General features: G+C 41.8%; 2 protein-coding genes and 1 long non-coding RNA gene across 7 annotated transcripts in view; 1 reads left to right on the top strand and 2 right to left on the bottom strand.

Annotated features, from left to right (window-relative positions):
• Positions 1–1,294: 1,294 nt before the first annotated feature.
• On the bottom strand, positions 1,295–8,458 carry LOC149306003 (glycine cleavage system H protein, mitochondrial-like). Its single transcript, XM_089540816.1, has 5 exons — positions 8,044–8,458; positions 3,993–4,072; positions 3,034–3,097; positions 2,270–2,401; positions 1,295–2,052 (listed from the first exon to the last, which is right to left on the bottom strand). Exons 1-5 carry the CDS (start codon positions 8,456–8,458, stop codon positions 1,955–1,957), a joined length of 789 nt encoding a protein of 262 aa, XP_089396942.1. The 3' UTR covers positions 1,295–1,954.
• Positions 8,459–8,781: 323 nt separating this feature from the next.
• LOC149306004 (uncharacterized) lies at positions 8,782–13,850 on the top strand. The gene is made up of 3 exons (XR_016271719.1): positions 8,782–9,149; positions 12,170–12,258; positions 13,811–13,850. It is a non-coding gene; the product is annotated as an uncharacterized LOC149306004 (long non-coding RNA).
• LOC149306005 (polycystin-1-like protein 2) overlaps positions 9,301–21,870 on the bottom strand; it is a 49,013-nt gene continuing 36,443 nt past the window's right edge. For all 5 annotated transcript variants that reach the window (XM_089476905.1, XM_089476904.1, XM_089476906.1 and 2 more), the window contains 14 exons: positions 21,139–21,355; positions 20,025–20,253; positions 18,699–18,930; positions 18,314–18,410; positions 17,396–17,536; positions 16,268–16,453; positions 15,489–15,816; positions 14,344–14,477; positions 13,821–13,948; positions 13,430–13,590; positions 12,773–12,983; positions 12,110–12,211; positions 10,522–10,653; positions 9,301–9,801 (listed from right to left, as the gene is read on the bottom strand). In XM_089476905.1, coding sequence (XP_089333031.1) covers positions 9,676–9,801; positions 10,522–10,653; positions 12,110–12,211; positions 12,773–12,983; positions 13,430–13,590; positions 13,821–13,948; positions 14,344–14,477; positions 15,489–15,816; positions 16,268–16,453; positions 17,396–17,536; positions 18,314–18,410; positions 18,699–18,930; positions 20,025–20,253; positions 21,139–21,355 — 2,424 coding nt within the window. In that variant the 3' untranslated portion in view covers positions 9,301–9,675. The remainder of the gene's footprint in view (positions 9,802–10,521; positions 10,654–12,109; positions 12,212–12,772; positions 12,984–13,429; positions 13,591–13,820; positions 13,949–14,343; positions 14,478–15,488; positions 15,817–16,267; positions 16,454–17,395; positions 17,537–18,313; positions 18,411–18,698; positions 18,931–20,024; positions 20,254–21,138; positions 21,356–21,870) is intronic.

A 21,870-nucleotide genomic window follows, 5' to 3' on the forward strand; every position in this document is an offset into this window, starting at 1 on the left:
GTCCAGCATCCAGAGTAGCACATATCCTCTATCTCTGTATTATCTTTTATTTCTTTAAAGAGTGTAGAAAGAGAGAAAGACTGTACAATAGATGAATCAGAGAGATCACAGGCCTGAATATATAAGACCTAAGCAGAACAGTGGAGGACAAGGGTCTTGGAGATGCCTAATCCACAGAGTTGCCATGAATCTAGGCCGACCCAAAGGCAGTTAACAGCAACAAGCAAATATCAATAAAATAAAATGGAAAGCTCCTGGCTTCTGTAAACTTCTGAACAAGGTAAGATTAATAGGCTATCTGATTCAAAAATCAATTCAAAAAGCTTGTCCCAACTCACCAGTCAGCAGGCTTTTAAATATCTATATTATTTTTCCTATCCAAGTGCTTATGAAATTGCACTCTGTAAGCCTCTGTTTTAATTTTTGTTTCTGTCCTCTTGTAAAATGATGCCACCTGCAATACTTGTGCCTCATCAAAAACCAAAGGCTTCATCCTCCAGAAACATTCTTCCCATATGCAAATTTAATCAAGCAACTGTTGATTACAGCTGATGATTAATTAAAATGGATTTCAGTAGGTTGCAGCTTTGAATGTTACTATAGCCTAGGACATACACACAGGGGTTGACAAAATGTAGCTCTCTAGATGTTGTTGGGACAGTAACACTCATCAGCCTAGGCCAGCACAACTATTGGAAATGGATGATGGGAGTTGCTCCAGAAGGGATATAGCATCTCTCATTTGTGCTGGCTAACTTTGATGGGGATTGCAGTCCCAACAACAGCTGCTGGGCCACGTTTTGCCCTTTCTCAATTTAAAGAAAACAAATTATCACAACCATTTACAGCTGAAACAATGTGGACACTGCAATCTGGTAAATGCATTTATCACACCAGCACTTGTGTCTTTTCCAAATGAAAACTGATCTTGGATATTCACTAAAGGGAAGGTCATTTTCTGCAAAAATCTTATTTTTTGTTGTGGGATGTATGCTTTAGAACATCTAAATTTCTTGCAGCTGTGTAAAGCAAGGCTTAAAGGCTGTACGTAAAACTACCCAACTTCTGACAGACTATGGGAAGAATTTTAATTGTGCAACTATTTGCTTGTTGAGTTTTAACTGCATATAATGATCAATTGCTAAATTAAAATAAACCTGCTCGCTTGGATCCTGCACATTCCTCAACTGTACAAGGAGTAGGGAGACAACCTTCATCCTTTAAATATTAATCCAATGGAGTGGCTACTGCACAACACAAAAAAGGAAAAGCAAACACCATCAGTAAAGTCAGGATTTTTTATTAACTTCTTTTATCTGTTCCGCTGCAAAGCAGGAAACCTTATCTATCAAATGTGGACCCACATTATAGATTCACTACAAAACGTGAGATTTGGCCCTGTTCTAATCATCAGGAACTTTCACTAATTCCTCTAATTCTCAAAGCATTAAATACATCTTTAATATTAAAACTTGATTGAAAGGAGACTGACGTACCTGTGAGAGCACAAAACATGGCAGAGGGGTGGCTGGAGAGAAGTGAATGCTGCAAAGATGAAAGCACAATCTGTGCTATGGAATTAAGGCTGTTAATAGGTCTTCGGCCCAGTTTACAAACACAGGTTATTCTGCCCCACAGAGAAGTATGAATGTCAAACAGTGACATTATATTATTACATTTATTAGGCTTTTTAAAAAGTGACTCCCAAACCCCATATACAAGATACTGGCTAGTTAAAGGTGCTTCCTCACAAAAAAGGGGGGAATTATGACATTGTTTCTGATTCACAGTCATAAGCGGGCAGAAATCAACCCATTTGGAAGAAAAGGCAGTCCAGTTTCCTTCAAAATCTCCTTGACAAGCTGGCCAGAATGGGACTTTCCGTCCACCACTAATTTAGGACAATCTACACTGAAGAAAAGAGGCTTGTACTGGTTTCCACTTAGCTTTCCAGTCACTCCTCAATGGATTTTATATATCGCTCATATGCCTCTTCACTCATGAGTTCATCAAGTTCTGAAGGGTTATCCACAGTCATCTTGATAAGCCAACCTATGAGCAAGACAAAGGCATTTTTCATAATGGAGCTCCAGTAAAGGCTACCTCTTAACACAGCCATTTCTATTTATACGGCAAGTAAAAGCTTCCAGTGAAAATCAGCAAGACTTCACTGACCAAAGTTGAGAAGGAAGACACTTAAGACTCTGTTATAAAATTTTTAAAAATCATGTTTCATTTTAAAAAAAATAATTTATTAGTAGCTTCTTACCATCTTGGTAACAGGATTTGTTGACAAGTCCTGGATTATCAGCAAGGGCACTGTTAATTTCTGTTACTTCTCCTGTGAGCGGGGAGTAGAGTTCACTAGCTGCCTTCACGCTTTCCAAAGCACCAAATTCATCTAAAGGACAGAATTGGAGAGAAGAAAGCAACTGACTTATACAACTAAAGATGTGACATTGGAAGTCAAAAACTGCCTTAAAACCACTTAGAAAAATTAAGAAGTTCTAGTGTTGGGAGTTTTTGGCTAAAGTAGCCTACTCAATGCAATCCAATGCCCCACTCAACGGACAACCACCCAACTTTGGCTTAGCTACTCCTTCTTGTAGTAAAAGGAGCCAAACAGAAATGCTTGGGCAGAATCCTTGCTTGGGAATGATGGAACTAAATTAAGTGAATTAAATCCAAGCTCCGCTTCAATTCATCACAGAAAAGATGGGGCGAAGGGTGTGAAAGAACATGGCTAGATCCCAAGAATCGCACAATTAGCTCTCCTGATTTAAGCCCCATGACAAGCTTTCAGAAGTAATAGTCTTTCAGAAGTTGTTTGTGCCACAACTTGGCATGGATGAGGGTGAACTCTGCTATTTATTATTTAAAAGGAAACAAACAATCTGGCAAGAGTTGTGAAAAAACACAAATACAGTAGCTTTGGGTATTTTGGTTCAAGAATGGTATGTGTTTTCTGGCAATGCTTTATGGTATTAACCACCAAAAATTAAAGTCAGTTAATGAAAGGAGGAAAGTGCTTACCCTGTTTGTTCAACTTTGTTCCAATTTCTGGAAGACTACAGTAAACAACATCTCCTAAGGCTTCCTGAAATGAAAATTCAGGCATCAGCGACAGAGGATATAAATGGAAAAGCTATCAAAAGGTTAGCCTCTAGCACAGGAATTTAAGCAAAGGAGCAAATAGGCCACATTCCCAACCCTCCCATCACTGAATGCAAGCTACTGGAGCATAATTCCTTTTGCATTTCCCAAGAACCACTTTAAATACCAGAGGTTGCATTCCCTCATTTGTTTTTCAATAATCCATCTACTGGCATGCTCCAAGCCACATCATAAAGAAGCCTTAGATCCGCTTGAGTTCTCCTGCATAGCATGGTCAGGAATGGGGGAGTAATAAACAAAGACCAAAGCAGCTGGGAAGTCTCTCAGCCACATCAGCTTGGCAGTCCCTCACAGTCCCATCCAGCCAACCCTATCTACATAAACTGTGTGCGTCTGTGTGTGTACCAGGCCCCTTTCCTGTGTTAAGTTGGTTTAATTGTACACTGGCCCGAGATCTTCACGTAAATCATGCTTGATTCCTCTTGAAAGCAAGTGCACCAAAACGAATCAGAAAGGTCCCAAGCACAGAGCACCAACTAGAGTCCTGGGAATTGTGCAGCTCAGCATACAACCCATTATAAATGCTTCCATTACAAAGCATTATCCACGATGAAAGAAACAGAAAGTCACAAAAGTGTTGAGCCAAGAGATTCCCACTGAGGCCTAAGTGTACTTGTATAAAAGCCAAACCAGTGAGAGGTGGGGGCAGGAAAAGGATTGCTAAAGCAGCCAGCTATGTTCCCCAGACATGCCTTCAGTTCAAAGTCCACAATTTGGCTCTGTATGCAAAAGATGCAATCAGAACAATAAAGGAAGCAAAGATCAAGGCCAACACCAGGTTGATAAATATCACTGGACAACAAGAAGGGGGACGTTACCTGTGCAAAGTTGCTGATCCCTACGGTTCCAATACTGTTTTCAACTGATATCCATTCATGCTTGTCTGTGAATCGACGGGCTAAACAAAAGCACACACAAAAAAGGAGCAGTTAGTGGACTTATTCCAGCAGGTGCACAAGTTTGATGAGAAAATGCAGAAGAAAAGGTTTAGACATTCACAAGACCTGTGCAAGAGACATCCCCACTGAGTTTTTCCTCTAAAGCAGCATGTACTTTCTTGTATAGCTGGAATGACTTAATATTTTTGACACATATAGCCACACATAAAATACTTCAACAAAATCCTTACTAAGCTTACTCTTTAGAAATTAGGAGAGCTAAAATCAAAACTTTATACTTAGTAAATGTATTTGTGTGCAATAAACTTATATTGGGGGAAAGGAAGGAGAACTTCACAGAAAATAGTCTTTCTCAGGCAAATATTCCAAGACGATTCAAGTTTTTCAGCTACAAGATTGCTAAAGAATGAAGGCATGGTTCACCAAAAAGACTGTCTGAAAACTTCTGCAAACCATGAGATTTTTTTCTAAGTAAGATAATAATCTCCTCTTTTTTCTCAGTTGCCTCATTTCAGTTCCAGTCATGCCAGCGCTCACATCTTGGTGTTTAATATTCTTAATGCTTCTGCGTTTGGATGGGACATTTTAGTCTCCGAGGATCACATTTTGTTGCGGAACTGCAGAACTAAACCTAAAATCCTAAAAATTCCCAACAAATGTATTACCTTTTGAAATTTGGGTCCCGTTGTGTCCCAGCCGACATAATTTACCGGAACAGAAAATGCCCCATGCCATTTTACAAAAGCCACAATGCCAAGAGCTTTTCTGATTTCTTAGTGGGTTTCGGAAATGATAGACAACCCAAAAATTAACATCCCAGCCTTAAACTTCAATACGGTGGAATTCCCATGAGGTGAAACTGCTAGGGACCAAAACACACTACAGAAATAATCCAGTTTGAAACCACTTGAATTTCCCTGGTTGAACGACAGCAGCTGGAGAGGATGAGCCAAACAATTTTGGAGCTTTGAAGTCCTGCTTCTGGGATTTCCAGAGGCAACCAGTTGGCAGCTGTGCCAATGAGCAAAGTCTTTGGTGTAATTCAGGATGACCCCATTCATGTTTTAACCTAAGAAATCAGAAGTAGAAAGTCTTTGATCCTGGCATCCAAGAACATTTGGGGACAAGGCATCTGGACGGAGACTGCATTGCAGCAACTAAATTACAATGCTACTAAATGGCAATGAACTACTTGACTGTGTTTTCTCCCTGCCACAGAATAAACACTTTTCCGAATAAACACATGCAGGATCGTGCTGCAAAATTAAGAGGCAAAATCTGTCAGGTTGTCTTTAGTTTTTTAGCAGTCAAAAAGTCTTATTCAATTGATGACAGAATGTAATAAGTAACCCCTGTTAGAACGGCATGAAAGACTGACCTTTTATCTCAGAAACAAATGTGTATTTAGCTATCTAGATGCAGATGAACACCCCATGAAGAAACTCTTCCAGGAATTATCCATGTACCTAGCACCATTCATATGCCCCATCTGAACTATTAAGATACAATTCAAAATTGGATGCAACTGATGGTTTTCATCTCTAAATACAACAAGAACAGAAATAACACCACGGAATAAAACATTTGGGGGAAGAGGGTCCTATGATTTCAAACACAATGGCTGCGAGTGCATAGTGTCAGAACAAACCTACAGAAGCCTAAAGGTCATGTTCTCCATCTTTCCGCCTCTAAGCTGCAAGCAAAAGAGGGAGTACAAGAACCCATTGATTTAGTTTCAGTATGTCAGTTGTCTGTTTACTCTTTGAGTTGTGAGTTTACACTGACAACTCTTCAATTGTCAGTTTACACTTTCAGCTGCTGGCCACCAGAACTCAAGCAACATAGGAGCTTGTGGAAATTAACCTTTACTTGTTGCCCAATGCCTTGGTACTAGAAAATATCCTGCCAGTATTCGAAATGCCTTTCTACAGACCTTAAAGGTGATGTATGCAAAATGCTGCAAGAAAGAAGGGATTGCATGATCTTAAAATGAAGCCAGGTGGTTTTAGCCTAGAGCCTTTCTTCCTCACACATCAGAGAAAATAGGAATCCATCAAGTGGGTAATTCTGAACTCATAGGAAGTGCTTCTGCAGCTTCAGGTGACCTGAGAAGGTCTTGATCTATTTATCTTCTGAACTTATACTGTAATCCACTTTTCTTCTGGGATAGGACCTAGAGAAGCTTACAATGATTTAAAACAAGATTCCTATGGAAGAATTCCATAGCCTGGGGTATCTCTGCCCCATGTCCATACCAAAAACACCAGGAAAGGTAGCAATCTATCACTTCTTCAGTTCAGACTTGTGCAAAGTGAGATACAACACTGTGACCAGAAGGTGATTTAGAAAAATCAAGGCCCAATCCAGATCACTGGGACATTTGTGAATGTTGCCACAATCCAGTTGCCCAGACCAGCTGGTTGTCATTATATTGACATATTACACTACTATAAGGCTTGGTGTGCACCGTTACATCTCACGCCTTGAGGACGCTGTACCAAATTTGATGGGAAACTGTGGGTTACTGACCACAGCCAGTTAATAACATGCAGGTATTTTGGATATGCAGTTGGTACTTCCTTTTGGCACCCCACAGAAAAGCCTATATAGTTCCAAAGCAGATAATCTGCTTGGATCAAAGAGGCTAGAAACAGGATTAGGATTTCCAGTTCCTAGTAAACAGGACTCTGGCAACTACAATATACCCAGCTAATATTGTGTGATGGAAGGCCATCCCAGTAGTTTACATGCAAGTGGGATGGACACATAGTCCAAACATAGTTCAACCATTCAAAATTGCATGGAGCATGCCGAGGTTTCCATCCTGACTCACACTTGCACATACTATTGTTGCTTCGTAAATTATCTTCATCTCAACCCTGTCCTTATCGTTCACCCTAGAACTGATCCAGAGCCAATACAGTTAGAGCGCTGGACTTGAAGTGAGAAGATTGGGTTTCAAATCTTCACTTGACCAGAGTTTGCTGACTTTCGCTATCTCTCCGTCTAAGGACGGGATTGTTGTGAGTTAAAATGGGGAGAAGGAGCATGTACTCTCTCTTTTGAGCTCTTTGGAAGTCCCATTATATACAATGGCAAAGCAGTGGAGGACGGGGGCCTTGGAGACGCCTCATCCACAGGGTCGCCATGAGTCAAGAGTGACCACAACAACAACGCACACCATTTTACTATGCCACTGTATATAATGCAACTTGAGCGTCCATGGATTTTGGTATCCATGGCGGTTCTTGCAACCAAAGCCCAGCAGATACTAAGGGCCCTTTGTAACTACTCCAACAAAGTTTCCCCCTTTGGAACCTAAGTGTTAAAGACATTACACTCTTGGTTTGTAGATTTAAGCATGCTTTAGGGGATTAGACCAAAGGGAGACTGCGAAGGCCCTGAAATGAACCCGAAATCCATAGGGTACCAGGCAGTGCCTTTCCACTTCCTGCAGAAATCCTTCCTTTTTGCACTTTCAGACGCCTTGAGTCCCTGTACAGGATATGAATAAACATTATTATTATTATTATTATTATTATTATTATTATATTGTTCTTTCCCCTTCCAATGAACCAGCTGAAAGAAAGGGTCCCAACAGCTGGAGGCAAGGCAGAAGCCGCACAGATTCCCCATGAGCCTCCTGGCAATCCTGAAAAGGCAGACCAAGAGCAGGAAGACAAGGAAGATGGTGTCAAACCAGGACATAAACTACTAAGCCTCAGAAGCTCCCAAAGACACACTTGGCAGAACTAACCCAGTTTGGGACCGCTTTAGCTGCCCTGAGCTCAATGCCAGGGGATCCTGGGAAGTGTAGTTTCGTGATGCCTTGAGCCTCCGCTGTCTGGTGCCACAATAAACTCCAATTCCCAGAGTTCCCTGGGGCAGTTAAAGCGGTGCCAAACCGGGCTCTCTCTCTCTCCAGTGCGGACACAGCCATGACTCCCTTTCCTGCTCCTGCTCCACTCACCGGCCTCCATCCACCGGGGGCTGGTGCTCAGCCTCCGGGCGCCGAGGAGGGCCCCCAAAGCCAGGGCCGAGGAAGGGCAGCCCTGCGGCCTAGTGGGCCCCGAGGCCCTCCGCAGCAGCCCCAGCCGCCCCAGCAGCCCCGCTCCTCCTCGCCAAGGAGCCATCGCCCGACGCTCCGACCGAGGAAGCCGAGCAGCAGCAGCAGCAGCAGCAGCAGCAGCAGGAGGAGGAGGCGGGCCTAGGGCCTTCCTTCCCTGAGTGCCAAGGAGGCCTGGCCTAGAAGCAGAAGCAGCAGCAGCAGCAGCTCTTCCTGAGGGAGGAGGAGGCCCTTTATTTGTTCCCTCGGAAAAGGAGCAGGAGAGGCCTTCCTTCTTTCTCTGAGGAGGAGGAGGAAAAGAGGGACGCAGAAGCACCATACCTCCCCATCATAGGGAAACAATAGGACTCTTGGCCCATAGGGATATTTGCCCCATAGGGAAACATTGGGGATGCTTGCCCACACTGAAAACCAGAGAATCATTGGGGGATGCATTGGGGAATCATTGGGAAAGTGTCCCCCAAGTATTCTCCTAGTATTCCCTATGGGCCACTATTCCCCAATGGTTCTCTATGGGCAAGTATTTCCCAATGATTCCCTATGGACAACTGTTCTCCTATTATCCCCAATGGGCCACTATTCTCCAATGATTCCCTATGGGACAGTATTCCCCAGTAATTCTCTATGGGACAGTATTCCCCAATGATTCTCTATGGCGACCCCAAGGTTGGTGGATCTTGGGAATGTGGTTAAAACTCAGAGCTTGGATTATTATATTTGGGGGAACACTACAACTATGACATGCTGCTCTAGTATGAGTTAGCTTTATATGGGTGTTGCCTGAGATCTTATAGTTCTGCAGCATAGTATAACTAACAGCCAGCAGTTACGTTCTGTTTTGTGTCATGCAGTTCCTCTACTGAGTACCAATGCAGTGCAACGTATATGGATAAATGGTCAACGGACTCACCTGGCACCTGGCCACAGCAATACACAATGGAAAAGTTAATGCACAAATGCACATACAATGGTCCCACATGTGAAACTCCACTTCTGCAGCCATAAACCAGGTAAGAGCATTGCACGTTGTCAACAAAAACTGCACCACGTATCCAGCGCAACTTAATGCCTGCGTGTGTTGCTAACAAGATGCCAGTCGATGTCTTATAATCCCATTTATTACTATTAAACCTAATAGCATACATACTGATTCATCCTTTATTTAATCTCCAAATAAAGCATACCGTAACAATACATTATTTCACTGGACTGGTATTAATTTTATAATTTTAAATAATTTAGCCATATGACACACTGGATACTTTATTATATTGTTTGTTACATCACACTGTGGACAAAATGCACAATAAAGCAGTAGGCAGAGTCAAACAGGCAATGCAATTCTGTTACACTTATTCCCATATCTTTCAATACAGGATTAAGGCTACGGTTTTAACATACAATGATTTAGAGATCATGGTCTTGGAAGTCTTTCCGTACTTAAAAAGAGCTGCAGCATTTCACAAAGACAAAAATCACAATGTTTAAAGGCAGCTGTAAACTGGAGTGATAAGCATGGCATCCATCTAGCTGTCTTTAGTTTCCTGCAGGTTCTTCCAGTGGTTTATCGCAATCTGGTTTCTGATCATTTTTGCATCTAATGCCAAGGAAACTGGAAATTTTCTTCAACATTAAGTCAACTATCTCTTCCTCTTCTGAAGCCTTAAAAACCACAAACACATGTACATTTGTGAATATGTATACAACTATGGATTGCTGTAGATATCCATAATCCAGACATTATGGGGATTCAATCCCTGATCTCCCGGTGTCCTACTGCTTGTTTACTCAGTATCAAACCCAGCTGTGATAAATGGAATTTACTCTCTCAAGTAAAGGACTGCAACTAGTACTATGCATACTTTCATGGGAGTAAGACATACTGAAATCGGTAGGATTTACCTTTGAGTAGACATAGGACTGTGCAGTCAGGCAGCTACTTGGAAACAACAAAACAGAGCTGGCCAAGAAATCTCCCATGATAAGTTCATTTGCCTTCCAACATTTTACAGATGGCAATGGTTATTATTAATGAGGAAAAGCACAAACTAGGAGAGGTTGCAGCAGTTTCCTTTTGCCTGAACCTACTGGGAAGGGCAAGATTTTGCCTCTTCTCCCTGCTGAGCTAATTGAATACAAATTGCTTTTGCATTTTGAACTCAATTTGCAGCAAGCTGAGGACAAAGAAGCAAAGTGGGAGGAGAAGACAGACACTGGGATATATTTAAAGCAGCTAAATTAATGAGAACTATTCCTTTCCAAACTGGGATAGCTGGAGTTGGAAATGATTTGAAGGCATACAACAGCAACAGCAAACAGTACATGACCTCACAGACTGGAAGCCCAGATACTAGAATTCACAAAACACATCTATGAGCAAACCTGGTAATGTTTCTGCTCCTCACTGAAAGCGACAAGGATCACAGAGATAAAGAGGTTCAGCACCACAAACGTCATGAAAATGATGCAGGAGCCAATTAAGAAGGAGCCCAAAATAGGATTGTAGTCCAAGACCTGAAATATATCCATAAAATAGCAATCAGGTATTTTGTTATCCTACAAAGAGGAGAGAAAATTATCTGTGGAATATTAAAAAAACTTAAAGGAACCAGTGTCTTCCAGAAGTACTTCCTGGATACACCTTGGCTTAGTGCTGAACAAGATGCTTACGTTTTAATAAATACATGATATAATGGTATTATTTATTCATACTATAGCTTAAGTAAAGAAGAATATGCTTTCAGGGCACATTACCATCAACAAAATAGAAGAGTAAAACAACATGTTAATATCAATAAAAAGAAAATGTTTATACAACAGTAAGTGCAATGCTATGCTTATTGTCATGTTCATCCTGGTAGGATGAAGGACAGGGGTCCTTTCAGAAACAGCCTTATGGCACTTCTGTTTCAAGAAACTGAGCACAACCTTCAACTTTTCCAATTGGATTATTCTTCTGTCCTCCCGCTTCTTCAGCTACTTTTAAAATGTCCCAGTTTCCCATGCCACTGTTCAGAGCTATAGAGGCAGCTAAAGGCACAAAGGCTAGTAATGGAGAAGGAGCAGAGATGGAGGAGAAAAAAGAAAACCTTTGGACGCTGGGGGTGGTAGTACTGGAAGAGCAAAGTTTATGGAAGTAGTATCAGGTTAGGAGAGTGGGAAGATAAGGAGGGAGGGCAAGGGCACTTAACAGTTCTGAAGGAAAGGGCAGGGAATTTAGACTGGATCCAGAAGGAGATGGGAAGTTGGTACCAGTTGGTACCCAAATCAGTAATAATCTGAAGTGCAATGCATTAAATGTGAGTTTGCTGGACCCTTCAGTAAGGAGTTGCTGAGACTAGCCCTAGGGAATATAGTACTTCTACACTGTAGAAATAATGCAGTTTGACACCCCTTTAAGTGCTGTAGCTCCATCCTATGTGGTTTTGCGGTTTTGCAAGGTCTTTAGTCTTCTTTGCCAAAGAGTGCTGGTGCCTCACCAAGCTACAAATCCCATCAATGGAGCCATGGTAGTTAAAGTGGGGTTAAAGTGCATTATTTCTACAGCGTAGATGTACCCAGAGCCTCCCAGTTTTGAAAAAGCATCATTGGCAGCTGGTCCGTTTTTAAGTACTATTCAACTGCAGCTTCCTTTGATAAGCCTTATAAAAAGCTTGGGATCCGGCTGTGGCATCTCAGTTCCCTTTGGAGGCCTGCCTGGCACCGACATTGTTGTTTTTCAGGCACCAAATTAAAACATGCTTGCTTACAAAAGCTTTTGGGTCCTAACTGATTATATACGAATGGTTTTAAAACATTTTAAACTATTTTAACTTTTAATCTGTCTTTTAAGTAAGTCAGTAAATTGACCTGACTTCATCTGTCTCTGTGGACTCCCTTTCTGAGGATTCATAGGGAAAAGCTCCCCATTTAGTCCAGTCTTATTACCCTACGTTTCAGTTGACTCGGTATCTGAAGGCAGATTATGTACCTCTTCATAATTGAAGATTCCTAGTTGAAGGCTAACCATTGTCTCTGCTGAATCAAACAGGGTCTTGTAAGAGTTTAGCTTCCAACCATAGATCAAGTTTGTCTGCAAATTCAAAAGAAGGAGAAGAGGAAGAGAGAACTTGCATTTAGGTGAGTAACATTCATTGCTATTTTTCTACTTGCCCACAAGGTGCCTTGGCATGGTGTGACATTTCTAAACCACTTCAGAGACCATGGGAGTACTTTTCAATTAATTAAGGTTGGAGACCGGCTATATCTATGTGTTAAACAGAGCTCACAGCAGGCTGCTGAGCAAGGAAATGAGTTCAACTTTGAGGCATAATTACTGTTGTAGTCAACAGCTTTATCTTCTCATTCCTGGTTGGAAACCTTCACGTCTGTACCGTCTCTGGATGTGGTCTCTCTAAACAAAGATATTATCTATGGATTTTCTACCAGGAAGCTCTGATTTTTTTAAGGGTTTTTTGGGACCATGTGGCCATGTTCTAGAAGAGTTTATTCCTGACGTTTCGCCAGCATCTGTGGCTGGCATCTTCAGAGCATGGTGGCATCTTCCATGCCAGCATTCTCTAAAAATGGGCATACATTTATAGATGGGGACAGCAACTCTGCTGGCAATGTATAAAGCAGAAGACCTACTCACAGCTATGGAGTAGGCAAGGAACATGATGATAATCACGGTTGCGAATCCGGATATGTCTCCCCAGGCCCTCCTCAGGGTGGAGGTGATCATGTTCAGCTTGGGGTTCAGCCGCAGAAGATGCCAGAGTTTCACGGTGGAGAGAAGCACCAAGAAGGCGATCAAGTAGCCCAGAACTGCATCAACAGTCGCCGTCTGATTGAAACTTGCAAACCTAAGGGGATGCAAGAAGCATCATGAGACAGTGGTGCCAAAATGGCAGTCTCCCTCAACCCAGTGTCCTCCAGATGTTTTAGACTACAACAACCATTCTCCCCACTGATTGCACACTAACTGGCTGGGGATGATGGGGGTTATAGTCAGAGCATCAGGAGGATGCCATGTTAAAGAAGGCTGACAGGCTAAGGGCAAAGGTGCCTTGGGTTTAGATCCCCATTCAGGAATCTATTAAGCAGACTGATCAACTTGACTGTATTGATGGTGTCTCAGTGGAACAATCCCAAAGGAAAAAGACCTCAAAGGAGCAAGACATTTTTCAGCACTAAGAGTCTTTCTGCTTCATTAAGAAACAATAATAGGATACAGTAAACTGGAGGGAGAGGTGTGCTAAGCCAAGATGAAAGTATACCCTGGTATTATTTAAGATTGTTAAATCCTTACTCGTCCTTATGCTCCTGATAGTAACTGATGTCTCGTGAGCCCAAGATTGTCCGTCTTACAAACACCGACAGGGCACTCCAGCTGATTGTGATGATGGCCAATTCCAGCAGGTTCCACTTGCTGCGGAAGTAATTCCATTTCAGGGCCTTCATGAGCTTTCCCTGTTGGAACAAAGTGTTCATTTCCTTCCAAACCATGCATAATGTGAGCAGAGGAGGAGGACATATTGTGTTGCTACATTGCAACCGCATTGAGAACACTAGCCAAGTGTGACTTCAGAACTGATGACTGGTAGTCAGGAAAATGAGAAATGCTGCAGGAAGGGGGATAGGCTTGCCAACTTGTGTTGTGGCGTTTAGAAGAGCTGCTTTGTGCTTTCAGATGGTCTTACCTGTCCCACCATGTAGTAGATGACAAAGAGGAAATAAATGACTTCTGCTGCTACTACGAAGATATGCAGGCCATCTGTGTATGGATAAAGCCGGACGCTCTGCAGCTCGGCTCGTGTAAAGAAAGCCCCTGTGAAAGCAAAAACAGAGATCAGTGTCTGATCAGGGCATCTTCTGCATTATTGAAAGCAGGCCTGTGTGAATTCCAAGATAAAACATAAAATAAAATATCCAGACAATCCAAATTCTGTAAGAAGAGAAAACAGTTCTAAAAAAATAAATAAAAGCCAGTATACATTCTGCAAGCTGCCTAAATTAGCAATATTTATTTTGAATGTTGTGGCTTTTAATTAAAACAAAAAGGAGATGTAGCTTCTCCAGGTTGCCTTTACTATGTGCATGAGAAGAGGGAATATTAGCAGAGTCTCAATTGAGGAGACATGGCAGAGGAGGCAGTCTCCCAGAGTAATGTAGGGCCTGCTATCCTCTTGTCTAAAAACACTGGAGCTGAGATCGAACTCTCACCTAAAGCACTGGTTTCAAACATGAGGCTTGCGATGCAAAACAGGTTCACATTGGCATTATAGACGGTGAACTCGACAAACACAGCTCTTGTAAAGGTATCCAGCCAGATGTTGTCAAAGAGGTACTGAAGAATTCTGCCAAAGAATAAACACAGACATACAAAAACTGGTGACAGATTGATTGGATGATTCTGTGTACAGAGTCATCTAATGCATTTTTAAAATCTTTTTAGTGTTTTAAATTGATAAATGAATTGTTTTAAAATAGATTTTATATTTCTGCTTTTATTGAAGTATCTGTATAGTTTATAATCTGTATTGTTTTTAAATACGTTGATAAGCGCCTTGAGTCCCATTATGGGGGGGGGGGGAAAGGGGATGTAAATGATTAAAATAAATAACAATAATACTCAAAGACATAGCCATGTTAGTCTGGAAAATCAGTATGCAAAGGGATCTTTTAGTACCTTTGAGACTAACTGGAAGAAAGAAGTTAGTAGACATGAGCCCACTTGCTCCTAAAACATCCATCTGAGGAAGTAGGCTCCAGGTTATGAAAGCTCATGCTACCAACTTCTTTCTTTCAGTTATTCTCAAAGGTGCAACAAGATCCCTTTGTACAATAATACTGTAGTCCTGACTAAACTGAAGTTGCCATACTTTGGACATATCATGAGATGATGTGACTAATTGGAAAAAGCAATAATCCTTGCTCAAAGGGAAGGCAGTAGGAAAAGACAGAGACCACGCTACAGGTGGATTGATTCAAACAACGAAGCCATTGTTTTTTACTTGGTTTCAATTGGATTAATAACTTAATTACATATTTTAATTTCGTATGGGGCAAAGTTTTAGCTACGTCGAGTCCCAGACTGGGGAAAATATGGGTTATATACACACACACACACACACACACACACACACACACACACATACACACAGTGGGTCCTTGTTAACCGCTGGGGTTTGGTTCTAAGATCCCCTGTGGATAACAAAATCTGTGGATGCTCAAGTCCCATTAAATATAATGGCACAAAATGGTGTGTCCCATATATAAAATGGAAAACCAAGGTTTGCTATTTGGAATTTATACTTCTTTGGAATGTTTTCAAGGCGTGTATGCTCAAATCCGTGGATAAAAAATACCTGGAGGCATTCTGGGAATCTGTCCCCAGGTGAACCACGTATCCTCCGCCTCGATAGACAGCCAATTTGCCCCAGATTGGGTGCCCTCTTAGTTCAGACTGGCTTTGGTACTGCCATACAGAACTGAGCTCTGAGGAGTTATCAAGGGAAGAGATGTTCCAGTTCGCGCCATAATCCGTCGTATCTTCTGTGTCAAAAGAATAAGGAGCACGGCATTCCCCAACAGTCAGATGCAGTTGAGGGGATATGGGGCATGTGCTGCTTTTCACCCGAACTTGCCGAATCCGTGCACTTCCCACAAGCTTGGAATTGCCATCTGTGATAAAACCTTGTTGGGATTTAAGAAACAAGACATGTTCAAAACGACAGGCCAATCTGTGATCATTTGCAGAGTTGTCAAGGCCAATTTGTCCTTCATCAGGATAGGAAAAAGTGTTAGCGTTCCTCTTTTAAAAATTAATTTTCTGATTGTTACTAATTATTCATGGAAAATCAGCAATTTTACTCATAACCAGCACATTGCATTAATTTATTTTAAAAAAATATAGAAGATAAGTTTTTTTAAAATTACTTAACATATTAAAAATAGTCCCAAATGTCTCCAGAACCGACCAAACACCAAATTACTTGCTAGACCAAAAACCTAAGTATATGAATTGTTACTGTGCAAATTATTTCATATTAACATCATTAGACCTTCATCATCCTTAAAATTTGTAACTTCCAAGCTCGAGTTTAAATGTGAAGATGTCCTGCCCAAACAAGAAGTATCTTCATACCTTGATATGGGCCATATAAATTTTTGATCAAAGTGGTTCTGGCCCATTTGAAGAAATCCTGATAACTTAAGACTTCTTCGAATCCATCTGTGAAGCTGTTTTCAATGTGTTTGTTGAGATAATAAGAATTGGGATCTCGCTGTCCATAGGCAACCAAAAGCAACATCCACAAGAAGCCCAAGTAGGCTGGAGAAAGGAGAACAAACATGAAACAATCAGGTTTCCAAGCCAAATCCAACATGTTGAATCAGCACATATCACGAGGATATGATGATCCACCACTACTATACCTTTGTAGACAGAATAGACAATTGTTTTCTTGAACATCATGTATAGTAGGTTATGAGAAGCTGTGATTACCTCAAGGTGACTACATGAGCTTTATGGGGAAGCTGGGATATATATGATTTTGATATATAATGTGTGTTGAGGACATCGGGTGAATGTCAACATAGAGCGTATGCAATGATTGCGAGTCTGAGAGAAGTCTGTCATTGTGGTTGATTATACATTAATGCATTGTATAATATTCATACAGGTTGAATCTCCCTGATCTGGAATTTCAAAATCCAAAAATACTCCAAAAACCAAAAGTTTTTTCATGGGTGGCTGAAATAGTGAAGTGAATGGGGTATGTGTATGTATACACATACACACACACATATACTGTGTGACTCTAGGTTGGGAGGAGTGACCTAGAGTTACACAGTACTGTATGTATGTATGTGTATATATATATATATATGTGTATGTATATGTATCCCACTCATTTCCATGCCAGCATTCTCTGAAGATGCCAGCCACAGATGCCAGTGAAACATCAGAAATAAACTCTTCTAGAACATTGCCACATAGCCTGAAATACCCACAAACAACTACGGATGCCGGACATGAAAGCCTTTGACTTCACATGTCAAATTAACTATTTGTAAGCCTTGTTTGGCTAAAGTGAGAGCTATAAACGCTCTCAATAAATAAAATAAACACATCATAATAATTTCTTAAACTGCATTATGAGTCTTGAAAAGGACTGCAGCCTGGAAAGCTGGGTGTACAAATTTAGGCCTCATTTTTAAAGCTCCTTCTCTTTCCCTGGTCGTTTCGGGACACAAACAGAAAAGAAAGTACCCAAGATTTCTCTAATGAGAGCAAACGCTTTCTGTTCCTTGATGCGATTACTCTTCATTTTCTCAATATCGGTAGCAGGAGGAGGCTGGTACATGATGCTTCCGCTGTCTCTCCGTGCCCCAAAGATAGGATTTGAGTCACCTGTGCAGGAAAAGGAGGCAGGAGCTTATTGGTAAATGGGAGTTTATCAATATATTTGGGGCCTGTAGTTCAAATAAAACAGGCCAGCGTGCTATTTATGTCAGGCAGGGACATCCATAATACAAAATACGGCAGTAACAACAATCCCATGGAGACTGAGACCTCTGTCACCAACCACAAATTGATTTTAATTCCTTTTATTGATTACCCTGTTGCTATCCTGTGCTAACCCATTTATTTGCTATGTTTAATCTCAATTTAAATTTTGCAAGTAACCTGCCTTGCTTCTCATTGAAAAAGGAAGACACGCTATACAGCTTAAAATTATAAAATTTAAAACCTCAGCAGAGATATCAAAAAATTACAAAAGCAAAATGACAGAGACTTACCTAGTACTCAAAATTATGGACAAAAAAAGGAAAGGGAGCAAAGGATAACTGGAGTGCCGAAAGGGCTACAGATGCTAAGCAACACAAATGATAGCTATCAAAGAGGACAGGAGGAGAGAAAAATGTCTGGCTTAAAGTGAGCTAAAAATAGGATCTTGACACAAGGGAGAAAAGGCCTAAGTGGACTGAAAAGCTTTGCTTACAGGGTATGAGACTTCCACTTTTCAGAGGCGATAAGGAAATCTGGCAGGCGTTCAGTGTTGCTTGGCTATTTCACCCTTTTTCAGTGATACCGATGCAGTGAGAGGCAATTTCACAAGGGATGTTCTAAGAGCGGTGGCCAAACTGCATTATTTCTACAGTACAAATGTACCCTCTTAATAATTACCTGCAGTAGACAATGGCCCATCAATAGAGGTGTTCTCCTCATCTTCCTGCTCCACTTTTTTAAGCACCAAAGCAAAAAAAGCAGCAAATCCTAGAACCTGGAAAACATCAGAAAGATACATTTGGCACTGGATTCAGTCTAAAATAAGCGATCCTGTTATCCCGCATACTTTCCAACTCTCATGATTTGGCAGGGACAGTCCTGGGTAATTCTCTGCTGTCCCACTTTTTCAGCTGGTTTTAAAATGTCCCGGTTTGCCATCCTGACCACCCACATGTTGCTCGGCCACATGTCCTGATTTTCATTTTTAAATTAAATTCCTAGACTTATACATGAATGCACACACACACATACTGATAGATTGTATGATGGAAAGGAGCCCTACCTTTAATGGCTGTGTAATGAAAAGGCTTTCAAAGAAGGAGATAGCCATGGAGATCAGCCACTTGATGGAGTTGTCCTTGCCATAATGCAGCCCATACAGCATGGTAAAGAATCCAGATACGCCGCTGGTGACTGCCACCAGGAGCCAGCCAATGTAGACAAACCACCAGGGCAAGCCTTTGGATGTGAGCTCTTTCTTACCGTCTTCTGGAAGGCTGGGAGTAGGTGAGCCCCTGGCGAATCAAGAAAGATGCTACATGATATATGCAAGAACTCCAGGCAGTGTATGATGAAAATCCAAAGCAAGAAAGGGTCTGAACAGACAGGCTAAAAATAAAGCTGCTTCAGCTCACTGTGGAGGTATGCTATTTAAATGACACATACATCTTAAGAGGCCAAAAGCTGTGCCAAAGATGCCCTCCAGTCCTTAGGACTGGAGCATGACTTTAGAGTGGCTTCTGGCCTCTTAAGACGCATGTATCATTTAAACAGCATACCTCCAAAGCAACCCGAAGCAGCTTTATCTTGGCCTGTCTGTTCAGGCCCAAAAATACACCTAAACTTGGAAAGGTGTTGAATGAGGAAGAGAAGGAGAGCGATAACCATCATCCTTCACCCGAGACTGTGACTTTCCCTGTAATCTTAGGCAAAATTAAACTTCTGCAGCCTCTCCTACCCTCCAACTGTCCTGATTTGGCATCTGACTATCCTCTGCCATTCTACTTTTTCGGCTGCTTTGAAAATGTTTGTTTTCTCCCAGTTTCTCTCTCTTTATCCCCAGCTTACTTCAGTTGCTACAAACTGAGTCCAAAGTGCAAGAGTAGCTTGTACTCAAGTTCGTGGGGGATACCCTTCCCAGCAAGCTCAAGCAAAAGCAAACTGCTGCAACTTTTCCTAGCTTGTGTGTTCTTCCACATTAATAACTTTACCATCTTGACCACGCTCTGATGTTGCTTGGCCATACATGTCCTGGTTTTCATCTGCAAAATGTTAGAATGTCTGTGTATCTGAGGCAGATACATACCTAAAAGCACCAGATCCCATCTGATCTTGGAAGCTAAGCAGGCTCAGCTTCAGCTAGGACTTGGATGGTAGATCACCAAGAAATCCTAGGCACTGTAGGCTATTATTTCAGAAGAAGGAACTGGCAAAACCACCTCTGGATATTCCCTGCCTAAGAAAAACCTATGGAACTTATGGGGTTGCCGTAACTCAAGAGGTGACTTGAAGGCATACGCACATACACTGAAAGAGGGTTGTACTTTGTCAGAAGGTTATGAGAGCAAATGGCCTCCAAAGGGGCCTTCCCAGAATATCGTTCTTTTACCTCTCACTGACGGATGCTGCAGAGGACAGCTGGCTTTCCAGGAAGCCCTTCATGTGCCGCACCTGCCTCACAGCCTGAGAGTAGCTTTGGGGGCTATGGAATTTATGTGGCCCCAACAGCTCCAACTCCATCTCCACATGTTGCAACTGCTTGTAAAGGCAACGGTTGTAGTCACGATGCTTCAGTCTTCCCCTGATTCCTTTCTCTGGAGTTGGGGTCCTTGTCTTCTCTGCAGGGGAGGAAAAAATAATAAAATAAATTATATTTACCTGGAAACAGCAAAACATTTGAAAAATGTATTGAGTGGTGACCCTATACATATACACTAAAAGTGTGTTGCATTTTATCATGGTTGTGAGGGCAAGTAGCCTCAAATGAGGCCTTTGGAATCTCTCTCTTCCCCTTAGGCTTAGGCAAAATAAACTGCTGCAGCATCTCCTAGGGACTTCTGAATAGTTTGCCTCAAAATGGTCCTAATACTGGACTTCATATTGAAAATGTTCAGGGGGTGCCAACTGAAGCCAAAATGGCAGCACTAACAATAAAGAGATACAAGCATACTTGCCAGGGGATAAGTATGGGGGAAAGATGTGGGTGTTGCCCCCCCCCCCAAATGAATTCTGAATTCAGGTGTGTTTTAGGGGCTTATCACATTTATTATTAAATCAGCTTACCTCTATCCAGTTTAAGGGTTAATTCAGGTGGCACCCTGATATCACACACCCTGATAACACACACTTTACAGCTGAAATTGTTGGCTGAATACATCCCAGTGCCATTCCTGCTTACAGAGCCACTTCTCTGGCCTCCTACCTAAAAGCAGGGTCATCTCTGTCAACAGCATAAGACCTTTACCTCCATTATACCCACTCCTCTCCTAATACAGTTTTTCCAAAATGTAGATTTTGCACAACAAATGACTGAGTGATTATTGTGCCAAACGCACTGCAGGGCATGCTGTGAATTGCCCCAGAGAGAGAAAGAGAGATAAATCATCATGCACCAAGAAATGTGCGCCTGTCTCCTGAGAGACCAGTCTCTGCCCTTGGATGCAGCGATCACCTTCACTTACCAGAATCCAACCGTATCCGAAAATTGCCAGCTTGTAACTTACCTTGTAAATCCACCAACCCGAGGGTGATGATAATTGGATCATCTTTCTTCTTGCTCTCATCGTAAAATTCCTGTCCAATCCTATTCTGCTGGCAGATGATATCCTCAACCAAAGCTAAAAGCTTATTGATATCGGTTGATTTACCAAAATCAGGCTCAGGAGAAGGCAAGGGTGCCTTGAGGGTTTTGAACAGGGAACTGGCAATTCGCCGAATATCCTAGACATTTGGAAGGTGGGGAGGGGAAGAGATTTGCTCAGATTATGAAAATACCATCTGCGTTCATTCATGCCAGGTTTAACAACCTTAATCAAAAGATTAAAACTGAATGAAAGTGTTTTCCCCCTTTAAAGTGACAGAGTAACAAAGTGTACCACTGCACCATCCTGAACTAAGCAATCTCATCTGATTTCACTAACTATGCTGGATCAGACTTGGTTAATACTTGGACGGGAGACTACCAAGAAACCCACACAACCTGAGAGAGCTACTTATTGCCATGGCATTTAAAGTGGAACAATAGCACTGTAACTGTGTAGTGTGAATGGCCCCATGACACATTATTTTGACCATGTAGATTATTTTGACCAAAGTGGACCATGCACTGTCCACTTCGATTGACTGAGGGTCTCAAAGCAGAGGTCTCTCATCACCTCCTCCCTGAGCTTTCCAACAGATTCTAACAGTGAGAAGATAACTAGAAATGTTCTCTTAGGTAAGGGCATATGCGTTAC

Source organism: Sceloporus occidentalis, unplaced genomic scaffold, assembly GCF_023333645.1.
Source record: "Sceloporus occidentalis isolate IW3139 unplaced genomic scaffold, rSceOcc1.0.p SCAF_10, whole genome shotgun sequence".
NCBI classification, from domain to species: domain Eukaryota; kingdom Metazoa; phylum Chordata; class Lepidosauria; order Squamata; family Phrynosomatidae; genus Sceloporus; species Sceloporus occidentalis.

Bases quoted from the DNA above. Each gene is read 5' to 3' on its own strand.
- LOC149306003 (XM_089540816.1), bottom strand. From the start codon at position 8,458: ATGGTGCTTCTGCGTCCCTCTTTTCCTCCTCCTCCTCAGAGAAAGAAG. The intron at 4,073-8,043 runs GTGAGTGGAGCA...GCTTTTGTTTAG, and splicing joins CCCCCGGTGGATGGAGGCCG to CCCGTCGATTCACAGACAAG. The intron at 2,402-3,033 runs GTAAGCACTTTC...TCTGTCCTTTAG, and splicing joins AACAAAGTTGAACAAACAGG to ATGAATTTGGTGCTTTGGAA.